The sequence below is a fragment of the Scardinius erythrophthalmus genome (genome assembly GCF_964197995.2).
Source record: "Scardinius erythrophthalmus genome assembly, chromosome: 3".
NCBI classification, from domain to species: Eukaryota; Metazoa; Chordata; class Actinopteri; order Cypriniformes; family Leuciscidae; genus Scardinius; species Scardinius erythrophthalmus.
In genome coordinates, this window is record NC_138223.1 from 24,842,237 (window position 1) to 24,862,869 (window position 20,633).

The following is a 20,633-nucleotide window of genomic DNA, read 5'->3' on the forward strand; positions in this document are numbered from 1 at the left end:
ATTGAGAAAAATGTGACTGAACATATTGCCAAAAGTTTTGTTGCATGCACATGAACTTGAATGGCATCCCATTCTTAATCCATAGGGTTTGATATGGAGTTGGCCTTTCCACAAGGTTTAGGAGTGTGTTTATGGGAATTTTTGACCATTCTTCCAGAAGCGTATTTGTGAGGTCAGGCACTGACGTTGGACGAGAAGGCCTGACTCGCAGTCTTCGCTCTAATTCATCTCAAAGGTGTTCTATCGGGTTGAGGTCAGGACTCTGTGCAGGCCAGTCGAGCTTCTCCACACCAGACTCGCTCATCCATGTATTTATGGACCTTGCTTTGTGCACTGGTGTGCAGTCTAGTGTTGTCACGATACCAAAATTATTGTTTCGATACCGATACCAAGTCAAGTATTGCGATTTCGATACTTTTTCGATACTTTTCCTGAAAAGGGAGAAACACTCTCAAATATCATTGCTGTGCTTTATTTTAAAACCGGGACAACATTTAATCATATAACACACTAATTAATGAACATATGAACAGCAGATATATTAAACATTTGAACAAAATATGAAATATCAAAATATAAAAAATAAATTAGAGCAATGACATTCAAGGTAAAAAATATATACATTTAGCAGCATTATCTCATTTATCATAAGAAACACAAGAGCTTTATCTTGATTCTGAACTTTGAATAAAAATATGAACAGCGATTATATTAAACAATGTTTAATATTGGTATGATAAGCCTTATTGGTGATATATTTGACGTGGGGAGAGAGTTGTGGAAGGCCTATACTTCATGTTAAACATAAATATATATAGCAGCAAAGACAACGTCGGCAGTGTTGACTGCAAAATAGGCTACAGAATAATTCGTTCAGTATTGAGAGGTGCAATATTTGAAAATCGATCATATGTTTTAAATTACATTTTATATTGTATTTGTCAAATCTTTCAAACATCAAAATGTCATTGATTAATATGTATTCGTGTCAAAATGACATAGAAACATCTTTTCCTATTCTATTTTGCCTGGAAACGCTTCCAACACGTGTGCGTGTCGCGTGAAAAATAGATTTCTAGAATGCACGCGTTTTCCGCGCGTCTCGAGCTGCACCCAGACGCGTGTGTCACGCAGGCAGTTAACATCATGGGAGCCGAAATAAAAACGGACACGACACGCAGCCAGTGTGTGTCAGGCCTTTACAAATCTGGAACGCGGTCATTCTTAGAAGCGATAGCCTACTAATAAATTAAGGAATCGTGACGTATTTCATTTCCGGTTTTCTTTTGAAGTATCGGTGCACCGTGCAACAGAGCAAGGTAGGCAACTTACTTCCATATGTCACTCCTCCTCGCGTCATCTTTTTCTACGAGTCGTGGACCACTTGTGCTCATAGACAGTATATAAACAGTGTTGCCAACTAATTTTCAGTGGAAGTTGCTAAAGGCAGATCAATTTGTTGCTAAAAGTTGCTAAATGACGTTGTGACGTCATTACGTAATCGCAACGCAACACTACGCCATTATGTCATACGTATATTATTTGAAATTCTAATTTAGATTTGTTTGTAAAAAAAAAAAAAAAAATTATATATATATATATATATATATATATATATATATATATATATACACACACACACAGTATATGTGTGTGTGTGTGTGTGTATATATATATATACACACACAGTATATGTGTGTGTGTGTGTCTGTACATACAGTATTTGTAAAAGTAATACAAACTTTTTCATGAACAGATTTTTTCATTTTTAAATACAACATTGATATTGTACAGTTAAACCCCTTACAATTACATTTAATGTAGGCTATTTTCTTATCAACCAGTGAAACATGAAATGTGTTTAAATTATTTTGCCAAAAATGTGAAATGCGTGCTACTGCTGCTGCTGCTGCCTGTAGCCCCGCCCCTGCGCATGTTGTCTTTTGTTTTCCGGTTTTCACAGCGATTTCCACATTTACACAGTGATCTTAAGGAATTATGAATGAACCGCTCTGTCTATTCAGCTAGCTTGTACATGTGTTGTTTGGATTAGAATCACTTTCCAAAAGTTGCTAAAAGTTGCCAAATAAATTTTAAAAATTGCTAAATTTGTTGCTAGGTGCTTTTTGAATAAAAAGTTGCTAGGGTAGTCTGCAAAGTTGCTAAATCTAGCAACAAAATTGCTAAGTTGGGAACACTGTATATAAACGATTATGCTCGCACATGCAGCCATCTCTGTAGTGTTTTGTCACATGACACTGACAGCAGCAGGTTCTTTGCTGCGTGCGTCAGGAAAAAAACACAGACGTCCATAGGGAGGCTTTTTTTTTAAGTATCGATACTGATAAATTTAGGTATCGTGACGTTTTTAATTTCCGAGTATCGCGATACTTTTGAAGTATCGATACATCGTGCAACACTAGTGCAGTCATGTTGGAACCGGAAGGGGTCACCCCCAAATTGTTCCCACAAAGTTGGGAGCATGAAATTGTCCAAAATGTCTTAGTATACTGAAGCATTAAGAGTTCCTTTCACTGGAACTAAGGGGCCAAGCCCAACCCCTGAAAAACAACCCCACACCGTGATCCCCCCTCCACTAAACTTTACACTTGGCACAATGCAGTCAGGCAAGTACCATTCTCCTGGCAACCGCCAAACCCAGACTCGTCCATCGGATTGCCAGACAGAGAAGCGTGATTCGTCACTCCAGAGAACACATGTCCACTGCTCCAGTGGCGGCGTGCTTTACACCACCGCATCCGACACTTTGCATTGCACTTGGTGATGGCCATGGAACCCCATTCTATGAAGCTCTCTATGCACTGTTATTGAGCTAATCTGAAGGCCACACGAAGTTTGGAGGTCTGAAGCTATTGACTTTGCACAAAGTTGGCGACTTCTGGGCACTGTGTGCCTCAGTATATGCGCTGACCCTGCTTTGTGATTTTTACGTGGCCTACCACTTCGTGGCTGAGTTGCTGTTGCTTCCACTTTGTTATAATACCACTAACTGTTGACCGTGGAATATTTAGTAGTGAGGAAATTTCATGGACCTATTGCACAGGTGGCAACCAATCACGGTACCACACTTGAATTCACTGAGCTCCTGAGAGCGACCCATTCTTTCACAAATGTTTGTAGAAGAAGTCTGCATGCCTAGGTGCTTGATGTTTTACAACTCTGGCCATGGAAGTGATTGGAACACTTGAATTCAATGATTTGGAGGGGTGTCCCAATACTTTTGGCAATATCCACCGTATTCCTATACGCCCCATGACGCTTTGCGTGAATTATGGGTGTAACTTCCGTTTAGCTGTAAACAATCAGTGAAAAGGCTCGCTCTATGAATGCAATACCCTTCAACCATCTAACATTAAAAGGAAATTTAAAAGTGTAAAAGCATCAACAAGGTATTTCAACAGACCGAATAACCCCAAAAGCGCGAGTCTTTCCACAGCAATAATGGACGGGTTAACTATCACTGTAGTAATATACTGTACATCTGGATTATGTAACTTATGTTGCCTTAATCAAAAATGTTCATTAACTTTAGCATTACGTGATACTATTTCAAAGTGATTTCCGTCATTTTGACAGAATATAAATTGCATTTACCTGTGAAAACAAACCTGGGAAGAGACGTGAGGATTTGAGGAGAATAACGAGAGAATCTTCGTGCATTCCAGTGAATTATTAATGGAATATATTGTAAATCAAATTTGGGATAACAGACCACAAATGTGCAGTATATGTTGTCCTTTTTCATACTTTTACAGCGGATTGCAAAGGGAAAAAAGAAAATAATCACGAGGAAAAGAAAGCAGCGACTGAAAAGAGCTCTTGCCATATATAATCTTGTTATAACATGTCACGTAAAAATACCAAGTATAACGTTATTCTCATGATGTCTGAAAATTAATCATGAAGGAAAATTGACAGCTCATTCAGTCAAACTGACGGATCAGCTTTATTTGTAGGGCAACCTTATGATTTGAAATGATTCGTTTCATCCTTTTTGAGTAGAAGTTCCCCAAACCGGAAGTGCCACCCATAATTCAAAACGCAGTAAGGTCGTCAGGAATAAGGTGGATAGTGTATATTCCTTTGTCATTGCAGCTTGGGAGAGTATCCCTGCTAAAGTGGTACCCAGCTGTGTGCACTGATGTGCAGACCGGTTTCTTTGACAAGCTGAGCTTTGACAAGCATTCAGCTGGAAAAGGTATTTTTAAGGAGGATTATCTCAGATCTAACCGAGGAGCTGCTCTACACGCATACATGTCTACAAAACATGTACACACCAGCATATGTACACACAAATACACTCATTCTCAGGAGTACAAAAGCAGTCAGATCTCTGTATTAAATGGTCTGTGTTTTATGGAACAGTTGGTTGATGATGTTTTTTCCCCCCTCTAAAGTCTTAAAGGAAAAGGCTTAAGTCCAGTTATGTGACTGACAGAATCTTATATTTCTATAGAAATGGTGGTCTCTTTCAGCTTAACGAAACCCACTTCTCTAAGAAGTGACAAATGAATCTTGATGTCTCACAGTATCTTTATAGAATCAGAAATCAGAGCAAAGGCACGCTCAGTATCATGGTGTACTATTAAAACGACTGGTTTTATTTTTAGACATGTTTTGCTTAAATAACAAAATGCATGATGGAAAAAAATTACCATGTTTACATGCAAATCAAGTCCATATTTTGTTTTTCCATGTTTTATGGGGACTTAGACATAATGATTTTTATACTGTACAAATAGTATATTCTATCCCCTAACCCTACCCATCACAAAAAAAACAAACAAACAAACAAAAAAAACCTTTCTGCAGTTTTACATTTTCAAAAAACATCACTTATGATTTATAAGCTGTTTTACTCATGGGGACCAAAAAATGTCCCCACAAGGCCAAGGATTTCAGATATTGCCATCTTTGTGGACACACACACACACACACACACACACACACACACACACACACACACACACACACACACACACACACACACACACACACACACACACACACACACACACACACAGTCTGGTGCACTATCTTTGTGAGGACTCTCCATAGACGTAATGGTTTTTATACTGTACAAACTGTATATTCTATCCCCTTACACTGCCCCTGTCCCTAAACCTACCCATCACAGGAGACATTCTGCATTTTTACATTTTCAAAAAAACTAATTCTGTATGATTTATAAGCTTTTGTACCCATGGGGACCTCAATTTAGGTCCCCACGGTGACACGAGTCCCCATGAGTCTGTGTGCATTCAGGTTTAAGTCCCCACCGGTGTAGAAAAACATGTCCACACACACACACACACACACACACACACACACACACACACACACAGTCTGGTTCGCCATCTTTGTGGGGACTCTCAATATACGTAATGGTTTTTATATTGTCCAAACTGTATATTCTGTCCCCTTACACTAACTCCTTCTGTATTTATAAGCTTGTGTACCCAGGCCATCCTTAAAAATATTTTGGTTTGCAGTAACAGCAAAAAAAAAAAGAAAAAAAGGGTCGGTAGGTAGGTCTATATTTTTTTATATATATAAAAAATAATATAAAAAAGTATATTTTTTTTAATAATAAAAAAAAAATCGGGGTCGGGGGGGTCTTGAGAGAACATTTTTCACCGATGTCTAGGGGCTGTTTACACCAGGCCACTTTGCGTTTTCTCAGATCGGATTGCAATCTGATTGATCAAAACGATTCAATTATTTACACCTGGTTACATAGATGTGTGTTGTTGTTTTTTTGCGGATATAACCGATCTTCAATTCCCGCTATATGCAGATTTAATGCAGTGCACCGAAAGCAACAGTTATTATTTTATTGGTCAACAGCTAAAATTTCTGAATCAAAGCCCGCAATAAGAGAAAGCGGAAACAGCCCTGGTAAGATCATTTCGTTTCTTTACATTTAATGAAGATGATCGTGTGTTAAGCGTCTGCGACTTACTTTCACTTTGATTTGCGATAGCACGTTGATGCTTAGCTTCTCATTTGCGGCGATGCGTGTTGCAGTAGCGTCGTCATTACTGACTAAAACATGACATGTAGCCTATATAACACGCTTTCACATGTTTATTTTTTAATAAACCATAATCAACAACATATAAAAATGAAATAATCTTTAGAGTAAAGCCGCAGCCATCATTACCAAGCGCGAACCATTGACAGTGAATGAAACGGAGCGATCTTAGCCTGCAGGCCGTAGTGTGACATGCGTAAACCTGGTGTAAACATAATGACGCGCCACGAGTTTTTATTTAAAAGAAAGAACGTAGCTTATGTTTGTATACGTCTAAGCAATTTATATTCACAATACTTAATAACTAATATTATTTTATTGCATTTGTATTAGTTGTTTAAAGAGTTAAAAAAAAATTGGTCGGTCTTAACGCAAGTTTACAACCGGCAAGTCGGTCGGACTAAAAGGGAAAATAAATAAATAATTGGGTCGGTACTAAATTGACAGGGTCGGTCGGGTTACGGCAAACAAGAATATTTTTAAGGATGGCCCCATGGGGACCTCAATTTAGGTCTCCAATTTAGGTTTAAGTTCCTGAAAACATGTAGAAAAACACACACACACACACACACACACACACACACACACACACACACACACACACTAGTGTTGCACGATGTATCGATACTTCAAAAGTATCGCGATACTCGGAAATTAAAAACGTCACGATACCTAAATTTATCAGTATCGATACTTAAAAAAAAAGCCTCCCTATGGACGTCTGTGTTTTTTTCCTGACGCACGCAGCAAAGAACCTGCTGCTGTCAGTGTCATGTGACAAAACACTACAGAGATGGCTGCATGTGCGAGCATAATCGTTTATATACTGTCTATGAGCACAAGTGGTCCACGACTCGTAGAAAAAGATGACGCGAGGAGGAGTGACATATGGAAGTAAGTTGCCTACCTTGCTCTGTTGCACGGTGCACCGATACTTCAAAAGAAAACCGGAAATGAAATACGTCACGATTCCTTAATTTATTAGTAGGCTATCGCTTCCATAGACATAATATACATAGACGCCCTATTGGCCGCTGGATCGTACGTCAACGGCGCCGCCATACTGCGGAGGGCAACTTTCCCATACCTCTCATAACGAGAATTGAGAAAAATGCCTATTTCTTGTGCTGCTTGGGGCTTTACAAATCGCCACACAATTGAAAACAGGTCTCAGGGAATTACCTTTCTCAAGCAAAACTGAAAATTTGTTTCTGGTTGCATTTCATTTACTATTTTTATTTTCAGAGGAGAAAGGCCACGAAATTTAAAAATACTACTGTTATTGTGTCACGAAATGTAGTTTTAAGAGTTTTTCAGTCGACAATGTAGTTGTTTAAAGCTCAAATTTGTGGTTTATTTATAAAGATAGCGCCTTTTTAAAAATGTTATCTGACGGTTTCGGAGTTGTGAGATCCAGCGATCCCCGCGGGCGCTCAGCGCTCATGTACCCCGCCGAGAACAGCCTTGCCTCGGCTATAGTGCCTGTCGTACACCGCTTCTGAGTTCTGACGTTCGTCGCTGTCAGTCTAGTGAGAATAATTCGTCTTGTGTTTATCTAACGGGCGATCTTTGGTTTCATTAATCTATAATTTGTTCCTTGGTAGATTGTTTTGGCTGAGGGCAAAGTGAAGTTTCATAACTTAATATATTTAGGCTATTATAACAGTGTAGCCTGCTGTATGTTTGACTGGATCGTTTACTTTATTTCTTGATTTGTATAGCTTCTTATACCTTTTAAAAACTGAAATTTAACAAAAAGAGACAGGGTTGCGTCATTTTATTTTATATAGCCTATGTAATAATATTTTAAAATGTATATATTTACATTATTTATTATTGTTATTATAATAATATACCACTTACAATTATCAATCTATTATAGTTATGCTGTCAAATTATTTTACTATTCATAGTAACTATTTAACCTATTATTTTTTATTGTCTATATTCTGTAATTGATATTTCATATTCTACTGCTATTATTATAGTATACATAAACTATATGCTATTATCAATATATTATTATTATTATTATATTAGTACTTATGATATTATATAATTATACTTTTCATTACTATTTTATTTACTGTATACTGTTTGTTTATTTTATTGACTAAACTATTTACTATTAGCCTACCTCTCACTTTATCTTATATTTACTATTTGCATTGCACTGTAGTTGTACCATATCATATTACCATAAATGATCCATCAGTTATCTTTGTTATTGCTAAAATCGGGTCAATGACAGAATATGCTTTTCCCACAATAAGAAACTTTATTTAATTTAATGTGAAAATTAAATTATATCTCAGTATGGGGGTGTTCACCATTCTTATCCAAGAATGAAAAGCTAAATACATGACAAGCCAGAGCTTTGGCCATTCCTTATTAAAAAAAATAAAATAAAATATAAGTCTATCTATCGAGAGTTTAACTAACTACAGATGGAACTTTTTTTGTACACCACATACAAACCACCGAAATCGGTTGATAAATGTAATTTTTTTTTGGTTTTTATACAGAAAAACCGCAGCTCAGCAGTTTACTTGCATTTGATTACAGCGCAGTCTTGCCCTCCACAAAATGGCGGACGCGTTGACGTATCGCAGCAACGTTCCAAAGCGGCCAATAGGGCGTCTATGTATATTATGTCTATGATCGCTTCTAAGAATGACCGCGTTCCAGATTTGTAAAGGCCTGACACACACTGGCTGCGTGTCGTGTCCGTTTTTATTTCGGCTCCCATGATGTTAACTGCCTGCGTGACACACGCGTCTGGGTGCAGCTCGAGACGCGCGGAAAACGCGTGCATTCTAGAAATCTATTTTTCACGCGACACGCACACGTGTTGGAAGCGTTTCCAGGCAAAATAGAATAGGAAAAGATGTTTCTATGTCATTTTGACACGAATACATATTAATCAATGACATTTTGATGTTTGAAAGATTTGACAAATACAATATAAAATGTAATTTAAAACATATGATCGATTTTCAAATATTGCACCTCTCAATACTGAACGAATTATTCTGTAGCCTATTTTGCAGTCAACACTGCCGACGTTGTCTTTGCTGCTATATATATTTATGTTTAACATGAAGTATAGGCCTTCCACAACTCTCTCCCCACGTCAAATATATCACCAATAAGGCTTATCATACCAATATTAAACATTGTTTAATATAATCGCTGTTCATATTTTTATTCAAAGTTCAGAATCAAGATAAAGCTCTTGTGTTTCTTATGATAAATGAGATAATGCTGCTAAATGTATATATTTTTTACCTTGAATGTCATTGCTCTAATTTATTTTTTATATTTTGATATTTCATATTTTGTTCAAATGTTTAATATATCTGCTGTTCATATGTTCATTAATTAGTGTGTTATATGATTAAATGTTGTCCCGGTTTTAAAATAAAGCACAGCAATGATATTTGAGAGTGTTTCTCCCTTTTCAGGAAAAGTATCGAAAAAGTATCGAAATCGCAATACTTGACTTGGTATCGGTATCGAAACAATAATTTTGGTATCGTGACAACACTAACACACACACACACACACACACACACACACACACACACACACACACACACACACACACACACACACACACACACACACACACACACACACACAACGATGACAATGAACAAATATGAAAATATGACATCTGAACATCACAACACAAAAAATAACTGACAATAATAACAAAACAATAACAACAGTAATAAAAATAAAGTCATCTAACAGCGAAAAAATGATCTGATAACAGTAACCGCTTAATTTTTTTTCATGCTATAGTGCATGCTGGGAACTCACACCTAGACATTTTATCAGTATAGTTAAATTTGAAATTCTTTGTTCATACAATAGTTGAGACAACATTTGGGGCCATTTTGTTGGTCTAACATGGGTGTTATGTAATTTCAAATAATTCAAATTCTTTATTTGTGACTCAAAAGGTCCTCTAAACTGGAAAATATGTCAAAAAAATAAAAAAATAAAAAGAAATTCAGTGTGCTATTCTCTTTGAGAAAGACTGGAGATGCTCGCTTATGCCATTTATTATGCTGCATTTAATTCTGCGCAGTAATTTAATCAACTCTGTGAATTCTCATTCAAGTCCTTGACATATACAAGACTGACATTAAATAAAAAATGAGGGTCAGAATGTTTCTTTTCATTTTCTTTTGAATTGCTTTTAATGGTTTGTATGGCTGTCTGAGAAATCCAGCCTCCTTCTTGCTACTAAAATGTATTTAAGTTCAACTTTTCACAATTTTCTGTATATAACACCACACAGAATTTCCTTTATGCACAGATGTTCAGTTGCAGTGAATTTATGTTCAGTTACAGTGCATTTATTTTCTACATAAGGCATGTACATGACTTTAAATGATTATGACAGCTATATAATTCAGATATTTAGAAACGCGACCATTTGGCTTAACTGAGTTATGACAGTCGGGTTAGCATGTTTACATGCTTTACGGAATATGAATTCCAATTATTTTAATATAAATTTTGTTCATTTAAACACAACAATGTAGTCGGTAATACACAATAATCATCATGATTATGATGTGATGACTGCATTTTACAAAATAAAAAATAAATAACAAAAGGAAGGCTTCAGAAAACTACAATTATTTGGACCCTGATGTGGATATATACTGATGTCTGACATCTTGCTGATGAAGCCTGACTGTACCATTACATTGACATTTTCTTTTATAATCCCATCTATTAAGCATTGCATCATATAAAGAAGTATATTGCACAAACATCAATATCCTATGAAGTTGTGATGACCCTTTAACCAGTTTTTTGAGAAAGCATGGCTTCCTTTTGAAGGAACAGTTGGTTTGCCTGCTTCGGTCCCTGGTTGAAATTCTAATTCATTTGCTCTTTCTTTCTGTCTATCTTTCCCTCTGTTGCTTTCTCACTGACTCACACTCACTTATGAACACACACACACACACACACACACACACACACACACACACACACACACACACACACACACACACACACACTCATTCCTTCTGTTCCCCGAGGGACATAGGAAGGCCAATTAGTGCTGCAAGTATCTCAGGTCCTGTGTTAAAACTGGCCCTGCTCAATTAACTGTCTACCAGAGAATTCTCCGTGATTTTTCCAGCTCTCTTTGTTCAGCCAGATGAAATGATATCTGATTCCCTCGGGTGTTTCTCCGTTCTACATAACATTTAGTGAGTTATTCTGTCTTGATGAGTTTCGATTAGAAATGTATGTTTCCGCCCCCTCTCCTAAATGCCATTTTGTGTTGCAGTGAATTGAGATGATGTTCACACATGCCATGCTGTAAGACATGTGAAATATGAAACATGAAGGCATATGAAAGACTGAGACAATAATGGATTTTTAAATATTTATGTATATTTCCTTTTTTGGGGAATGATCCAAGTCCAACAAGGATCTTGGTGTGCTTCAGTGTAAGCATGGAAATCTTTTGTAATCTAGTAACATGATTAGTGTCACAAATTTGCTTAGTTTTTCTTTGTTTTTAATTTTTTGCAAGTTTTCCTTTATGCACAGTCTTTCTCCCACAGTCCCGTCTACTCGCCTCCTTTTTTATCAGTCCATGATCCTCTGATCAGTGTTTCTACCTCACTCATCTCTCTACTCTCTTTAATGCTGTTCTCACTTTAAGATCTCAGGCTCATTTTGGGCTTTTCAGATTACACCTTGCATGGCCAGTCATCCCCTTATTATACGGCAGCCGAGCTAAAGAGCGACTTTCTTTCACCACAATGAACAGAAGTTCTTGCAAAGAGAACCTGTTCTGTCATCTACAGGTTTTGGCGAATTCTGTGAAGACTCTGAACTGAATCATGAATAATAGATAGACTCAGCTGGCTTTATCTAGACAGCCAGTGAGAATAACCTTGGAAGTGAATTGTGAATCATGGCCAGAATAGTTGTGTCACCATGGAGACATTCCCAATTTCCGATGTACCATTGACAGATTCACCTTCTCTTACTCTTGCAATGCTGGCTACATCTCAAGCCTGATCATCTCTATGAGTGTCTAATGTGGAAAAAATCACCTTGAGTTTACTCAGGTGCATGTGGTGCGCAGAGTCATATTTAACAGTGCTTTCAACGGATGTTGGACTGAAACACTTTTCTTTGTCTCTCTTTAATTATATGCAGCGGGATTTCTGAAGAGGTTGATGATGTTCTTAATAAACCCTAACCATAACCCTGCCTCCTCATAATTACAATTATGTTAAAATGAGAGCTTTTCAAATGAAATAATTGCCTTGTGGTTGATGTGGGTGGCTTCAAAAATCATGCATTTGAAAGTAAACTCACACTGCATACATTCTCTAGTTAGAACATATTTGAGGACAATTCATCTAATTCGTGCTGTAAATATTATGAAGATTGCTGAGAGTAAGAGGATAAGAGAAAGAGAGAAATATTAAATTTGTCTATTACCAAAATCGGCTTGTAGGCATAATGTAATAATTATGAATCAATATCTGAACTAGTATGTTGAAACTTCCCAATATAGCATTATGTTAGTAACTTGGCCATGTACATGTTCATTCTAGCACTGGACTAATTAATCATTAATATTTTGAACCATTTTCTGAAAGAGGAATTCTACACTTGATGTGCTATTTATATTCAATGTACACGTTTAAAATACAGTATAATATATAAGCCTATGCAATATGAGCAATATCACACGTATATATGCAGCCATATCGCACTGCTACGACCCCCCTGACTGTAGTTGTAATTCTTTAAAATCTATTTTACCCATAGAATTTTACCCTCTAAAACCCTCTTATTAAACGGATAGTTCCGGTCCTTGATTCTGATTGGTTGCCACGTTCGAAGTGACCGCATTACATTAGTATTACTACGCAACTGCCGTTAGTGATTCTTTGTTGCATATGTTGCTTGGCAACCATTTTGGAACTACATTGCTTGGCGGAGAAATACATGTGTTATAACTTTTTGATTTTTTTGTTGCTGGTGTTTTTTTTTATGAATAAAATAAATATTAAAATTAATATTTAATTATATAAGCCCATTGAAGCAGTGTTTTACAGTGAATTTAGAACAGCTAAGGGGGTTTTAGGCAGAGGGTTTATTTTGTGCAGAACTACTTCCTTCCGCCATGGACTCAAATCTCAACTCAAGTCAAAGAGTATAGAAGTAACTTACTTTAGTAAGTTACTTCTATACTCTTTGCTCAAGTTAACAGTTTGACAGTTGAGCCCAAGCCTCCATTACTAATTCTAAAACGTTACTTTAGAACTAGTAACGAAGGAACGTTGAGTGAGTCGCTTCATTGAAGCTTGTATATGTGTCTAGAGTTACTAGAGTGTCATGGTATTATGAGAGAAAGATCTGCTAAACGAATCGAGTGTATTACCTGCATCTGATATAGCATTCATTCTTCAGGTCGATATCCATAATATTATATACAAAAAAATCAGTTTGAATGTCCGCTGAGGAAAGCGACAGTGCTAAAACAACTTCCTTCCTTGTTCTGACTCACTCATAAAGACGGTATTTGCCGCCATCTAATGGCGTAATAATGTAACTTTTACTGAAGTCCACATTACGATTACCAACGGACCATTTCTCTATACCAAACATGGCATATATATTATTTATATAATAAAATAATATTTATTGAACAACAACATTTAAATTAACAACAAGACAATAGTAAATAAACAAAGCAAACAATTCAGTCAAACGTACAAGCAGCACTCTAGTACATGATTTAAGTGAAATAATAGCCTACATGTAACTTAATAGATTGATAAGACCAAAGATTGCCCGATTGATACCCCAAATTAATTATATATCATGTTTAAACTTGAACACTATCTACATAAAAGCCAGCTGCAAATTCCCGAAGGACTGGCCGAGAGCGATAGGTCAGTAGGCCTATATGTTTTTATTTTCTTTTATAGAAAATAATACTTTTCTTCAGCAAGGAAAATGACATTTTACACTGTTAAAGATTACTATTTTAAATAAATGTTGTTCTTTTCAGATTTCAGTTAATCTAATCCTGAATATATGTAATATATATATATATATATATATATATATATATATATATATATATATATATATATATATATATATATATATATATATATATATATATATATATATAATGGTTTCCACAAAAATATTTAGCACAAATGTTTTCAACTCTGACAATAATAAGAAATGGTTCATGTGACACTGAAGACTGCATGGAGTAATGCTGAAAATACAGCTTTGCCATAACAGGAATAAATTACTTTTTGAAATATATTACATTTATATTTTAACTTGATCCAGTAAATGCAGCATTAATGAGCTTAAAAACAATCGTACAAACCCCGCATTTTTGAAAAGTAGTAGGCCTATGGATTTAAAGTCAAATTTTGGTTTTACTTGTGTTCACACTTAGCAGGTTTGGTTGCAGTTCATTTGAATAAATAAACCAATGATCAAATAAACCAATACTGCAATACAGTATTCAATTGCATAAACAGAAATTTGGTCTTATAGTGTTCTTGGACCAGTATGTATGGTCTTTTCGTTGTGAAAAGTAGTCTATTTTGAGATGCTGGTTCTAAATATGTCCATGAGGGTGACCCTGAACCAGAGCCAGAAACACCACCCCGTCTCTGTATTCCTCTCCAGATCTTCCTTCAGCCAAACAGAGAGCGGTGGTGTGCGATCATCCATCTGTGACGACTAGCAGTCAAATACTTCTCCTGGATCCACGAGAACTGAAATATCTCTAAATGAGAGAAAGTGGTATATCTCACTAACTCTACTACTCCAGACAACAAATGCACTCTGCTGATTGTTTAGCATTAATCATACACAGTAATTGGCTGCACTTTTGGAAGTTTATTGTCACACCTCTTCTGCATATCAGAAAGAACTGAATGGAACAGTAACAATGTGAGGTCTGTCATTACATAGCACAACAGAACCAGTGTCCTTTTTTCAGAGCAATGAAATGACGAGGTTGACATTTGCCTGCTGCATGTCTCTGGTGTATCTCTGCCAGCAGATGAAAAGAGGAAAAGGTCTCTCATTAACAAAGGATGGGTTAGTGTACCATATCTATCTCATGCATTATACACTATGGTATAATTACCCTACAGTTTCATAAGCAGTTTTTCAATAGAACTGTCACTCCAATTCAGACCGATGTGACAGTAAATCTAATCTGAATTTATCAGTAATAACCATTATTTAAATGGAGTGCACTGTGTGAAAAAAGAAGTGTGAAAGCATTACCATAGCCTGTTGTGAGGAATAGTTGTTGGGCTATAATGGAATTATATGGAGTTACGTGTAAACGGGAATGGGATCTGATTCCATGAGTCCTAATTATACACTATAGGCTATATGCATTTTTTTAATTGTCACAAAAGACGATACAAACTATTACACAGTGTCACACGTTTCCAAATTGGGCAAACATTTTTTAAGAAATGATGTGTAAAGTAATATCAACAAATGCTTAGGCCTATTATAATCATAAACGCATGGGGGCAGCAAACCTCTGCAATGAGACGACTGGTCAAATATATTATCCAGTGGAGAAGCTAACATTGTAATAATTAATACGAAATATTTGTTTTAAAGCAGTCTGTGTGGTTTATAGTGAGTCTAGTCGTGATGTGTAGGCTAATTGTAAATAAATAACTTATGACTAAGTCAAAAATATTAATTAATTTATTTTGTCATTATTATTATTATTGCTGTTTGGCAGGGTTCGAACATAATGCAACTTTTAATGTCCATGTTGTTTTGTTTCACTATAAAAAACATTTTACTATTTTTTTTTTTTTTTTTTTTTTACAGTCGATCTGTAAAACTGAAGTGAAATTGGGGCTGAACAAAGAAGTGAAAAGAAAAGTAAAAATAAATAAATAATTATACTAAACACAAAACAAAACATAAAAATGCACACAAAATAATAATATAACAATAACTGTACGATTTAAATTAAAAGGAACGTTGTATTGTAAATTACAAATATTTCTAAACAGGAAGTGGAATGGTTACGTATGCCGTTAAGTCCCACCTCTTCCGACACTTTCAAGGATGTAAACTGTTGGTGCAGAGCATTATGACTACAACTGATAAACATATCATATAAATGATATTACACCCGACAGCTGATCTAAGACTGTACAATGGCTGAATCTCCAGACAGTCGCAGTCTTGTTTCTGCGTCCTCACAGCTCAATTTAATGGAAATAGAGGCGGTAAGACTGAGCTGATTCAGTGTTTGTCTGTATGGTTGTGTTTCATTTTGTTAACTATTTTAACAAGCTTCGCGTTGTCCTGCGTTTAATGTGTTTTTGTTTTTCTTAGTCAGTTAGTTCGTGATTTGTGTCATATGTTTTTGTAAATGTTAATGTTGTTTTCAAATGTTAAGCTGCTATCATGTACAGTATGTGTGGGAAGAAGCCTAAAGTATTCACAGTCATTGCAGGCATCTTGCTACTTTGATACATGTATGTATTACTATTAAGTATATTAATATTAAGCATTATTTACCTCTTAGATTGATGATAAAGAGTTTGACATCCCTCAAGTGGACACTCCTCCGACCCTGGAGAGCATTCTGAATGAGGTCAGTATGTCAGGTTATCTTTTACCTTTATAGTCACCCTACAGCAGCTGCACCCTTTTAGATACGCGGATATGCCAGTCAAATTTTGGGCACACCTACTCACTCTTTAACATGAGTATTTTACACACTTCAGATTTAATGCAAATGCGAATTATGGGCCGGGGTGATCAAAATGTTATCCACTGATATTGTCCATTAAAATTATAATTAAAATGGTTCATAAAGAAGGTGATATGTAGACACAATTAATATACTTCCGTTGGAAAGTTTGGGGCTGGTAAGATTTTTTCTAATGGTTTTGAAGGAATTCTCTAAAGCTCACCCCTGCTGCATTTATTTGATTAATAATACAATAACAACAGTAATGTTGTTACAATTTTAAATAACTGCTTGTTTTCTATTTTAATATATTTTAAAATGTAATGTTGCATTTTCATCAGCCATTAACTCCAGTCTTCAGTGTCACATTAGCCTACAGAAATCATTCTAATATGCTGATTTGATGCAAGACATGTTGAAAACGTTGAAAACGGTCTGTTGTGCTGCTTAATATTATTGTGGAAACTGTGATACTTTAACAAACAGCATTTATCTGAAATCTAAATATTTTGTAACATTGCAAATGTCTATATTGTTTTATTCGATCAATTTAAAGCATCTTTCCTGTCCCAAAACTTTTTAATGATAATATATTAAACTAACTGCAAGAATAAGCATTTAGGCCATGATCATCAACTATATCCATCCAAACTTTTCACTGGTAAAGTATGTATGCTTTTTTTCTCATTATATCTGTATTTCACAAACCAAAACCATTTGGTTTAATAGTAAGATTTATAGTCTTTGGTTTGTATTAGTGTTTTTGTTTTAACATGCTTAATATTTCAGTTGTCAAAACTTTTTCTTTTTTTAGCCTGAAGATGAAGACGAGCCGTTTATTCTAGAGGATACGTGTCTTTTGAACACCGAGAACATTGATGCCCACTCCTGTGAGACCTCTTCTCTGGCCAGCTCTGACAGTGGAGACCGCACACACTTAAAAAGGAACGGACACTTTCTTTACCTGGCTACACATTGACAGCACATGCTCTATATTGATGTTGTGATGCATGTTTGTGATTGAATATAGTATTTGTCCTTTTAGTAATTAGTCTGTGTTTGTTCATTTCAGGAGGAGGAAAGCAGTGGAAACTAACACTACAGTACATGGATCTGTTCTTAGACGCAGTGTGCTGAAAGGCATCTCAGCCCAGATAGTATCTGCTGCGGTAAGAGTAATAACACTTCATCCACTGCTTATACACTGATGAGCAAAACACTATGACCAGTCACAGGTGAAGCGAATACCATTTATCATCTCCTAACAAAGCCACATATTAGGGTCTGGGTAGTTTAGATGGTAAATAAACAATCAGTTCTCCTAATCAACCTGTTGGATGCAGGAGAAATGGGAAGGAATAAAGATCTGAGCAACTTTGACCAACATGTTATGGCAGGGCGACTGGGTCAGACAATCTTTGAAACAAGAAAGGCTTGTGGGATGCTCCTGGTCAACAGTGTGCCGTTTACCTATGGAAGTGATGTTCCACCATTATGCACTGCATGTGGAAGATGACAAGCCGGTGGTGAGAATGTGATGTTCTGGGCAATGTTCTGCTGGGAAACACTGGGTCCGGCCATTTATGTGGACATGCATTTGACATGCCACCTAGCTAAACATTGTGGCAGACCAGATACAATCCTTCATGACAATGGAAGTGGCCTCTTTTAGCAGGATGATGCACCCTGCCACACTGCACACATTGTTCAGGAATAGTTTGAGGAACATGATGAAGAGTTCAAGGTGTTGCCCTGGCCTCCACATCTGTGGGATGTGCTGGACCAACAAGTTTGATCCACGGTGGCTCCACCTCGCAGCCTACAGGACTCGATTCAGGATCTGCTGCTAAGGTCTTGATTGCCAGATGCCACAGGACACCTTCTTGAGTCCATGCCTCAGCAGATCGGCGCAGTTTTGGCAGCACACAGAGGAACAACAGCATATTAGGCAGATGGTCATGATGTTTTGGCTCATTGGTGTATGCTATGCAATACTATACTATACTATACTATACTAAATATGCTGTGCGTAAATACAGTACGTTGTATGTATGATAACAATATATATTTAATAAATGAATACTAATATATATATACAGTCGTGCTGTAAACCAGAGGCTCTTTCAAAAGAAATTTCCTCTATGCCTGTGAAATTGTTTCTCTCTTAACTCTAATTCTGTGCTTTTACTCTTTCCAACTCTCTTTAGGATAAAGTTGATGCTGGCTTGCCAACTGCAATAGTGAGTATTTTTGACTTGTGTTTTCTAATTTTTTTTTTTTCATTTTTTTTTCTTCATGTCTGAAATGCTTTTGTGTTTGCAGACTGTTTCAAATGTGATTGCTGTAGGGACATCACATGGTCTGGCCTTAGTATTTGGTAAGCACATCATTCATTTCTGTCCTGTTGTGTTAAAGTTGATAAAGGACACTACAGTGGAATTTATGTAAAGTCCCCCTGTAGTCAAAAATTGCATCCCTTAAAGCTCATCTTTGATCACCAAAATTACATATTTAAATGTTTTTTCCTGTGAAAAAAATCCTTCATGCCTTAAAATAGCTTGAATGCAACTTAATTAAGTATACACGGAACTATGAATATATGCAAATTAGCCCCGCCTCCACTCTCTCACGCCAGCTCACAGATTCACTTGGCCAACTTACTGAGGTAAATGCTGCAGAATGGTCTTTACAATGTAAAATGCTCTTTACAATGTTAGACACATAACGGTAATTAATATGATTAGCCTTTTGATTAACTACGTTATCAAACAGCTAATAATGTGTTGCTCATGTTACACAAACTATGTTCCCATTCACCATCTTAGACTGCCTTCTAACAATCATCAGAAACGCTTTGAACAACTCAGAACGTCAGTGGAGAAAGGCATATAGTTCATTATAACATTGTAATATACATCATACACCTGCTATATTGCTAATTCTACCTGATTTTTTATATCAACAAAAAAATTACCTGGCATCTCTCGAAACTCCCCTGCTAGTTCGCTGTTAATGAAATGCTAAAGCCCGCCGGCACGTTGACGTGATTGGTTACAAGGTAGTTTGTGACGTAAGAAACACTGTCGATTTCAAACCGCGTCTTTTTTTCACTGCAGTTTTAAGGAGAAAATACTTGGCAATGGTGTTGAATTTGCTCATGGTTTGTCTTAAAGCATATAAAAAACACCACATAGACATACAGACAACATTAAAAACTTGATTTTCACCACAGGGGGACTTTAATGTTTTTTGCAAAGATGTTATATTTTTAATCATCTATTAATCTTTTGCACTTTATTACAGTGCTTTATCCATGTGCTTATCACTGATTCTTAACATCAAAATGCAGTTTTAGAACTCTTTAAATGTACTACTATAATAGTATGTGTTTTGAGTGTTTTAAACTACTATCTCACTGCCTTGGCTTGTCTGGGGTGGATTTTTTCAGGAAAAGGTAATGTATTAATATAGTATATATTTTTTTAATATCACAATTTATTTTTTTTCCAATTACATCATGTTTAGCATTGCAATACAGTAATGCCCGTTTCACACCGGATGCTTGAGCAGAAGCAGCACAAAAAGCTGCATGTGTCTGTTGTGCTTTCATACCGGGCGTTTCTTGTGCACCACTGAGCCGCAGATTATTGTGTAGTCATCTGATCATCGTCAGCCTGTCACTCTTTTTTAAGATCACCACCATACTCTTGTGTGATGCGATTATGTCCCCCCCTCCACACACACACACACACACACACACACACACACACACACACACACACACACACACACACACACACACACACA

At 36.3% G+C, this 20,633-nt stretch overlaps 1 protein-coding gene across 1 annotated transcript in view; it reads left to right on the top strand.

The window, feature by feature from the left end:
- The first annotated feature begins 16,188 nt into the window (after positions 1-16,188).
- Positions 16,189-20,633, top strand: part of vps8 (VPS8 subunit of CORVET complex) — a 152,297-nt gene continuing 147,852 nt past the window's right edge. The window contains exons 1-6 of the mRNA XM_081360455.1: positions 16,189-16,356; positions 16,659-16,727; positions 17,641-17,769; positions 17,897-17,995; positions 19,034-19,066; positions 19,149-19,203. Of these exons, the coding sequence (XP_081216581.1) occupies positions 16,285-16,356; positions 16,659-16,727; positions 17,641-17,769; positions 17,897-17,995; positions 19,034-19,066; positions 19,149-19,203 (457 nt within the window). The 5' untranslated portion in view covers positions 16,189-16,284. The remainder of the gene's footprint in view (positions 16,357-16,658; positions 16,728-17,640; positions 17,770-17,896; positions 17,996-19,033; positions 19,067-19,148; positions 19,204-20,633) is intronic.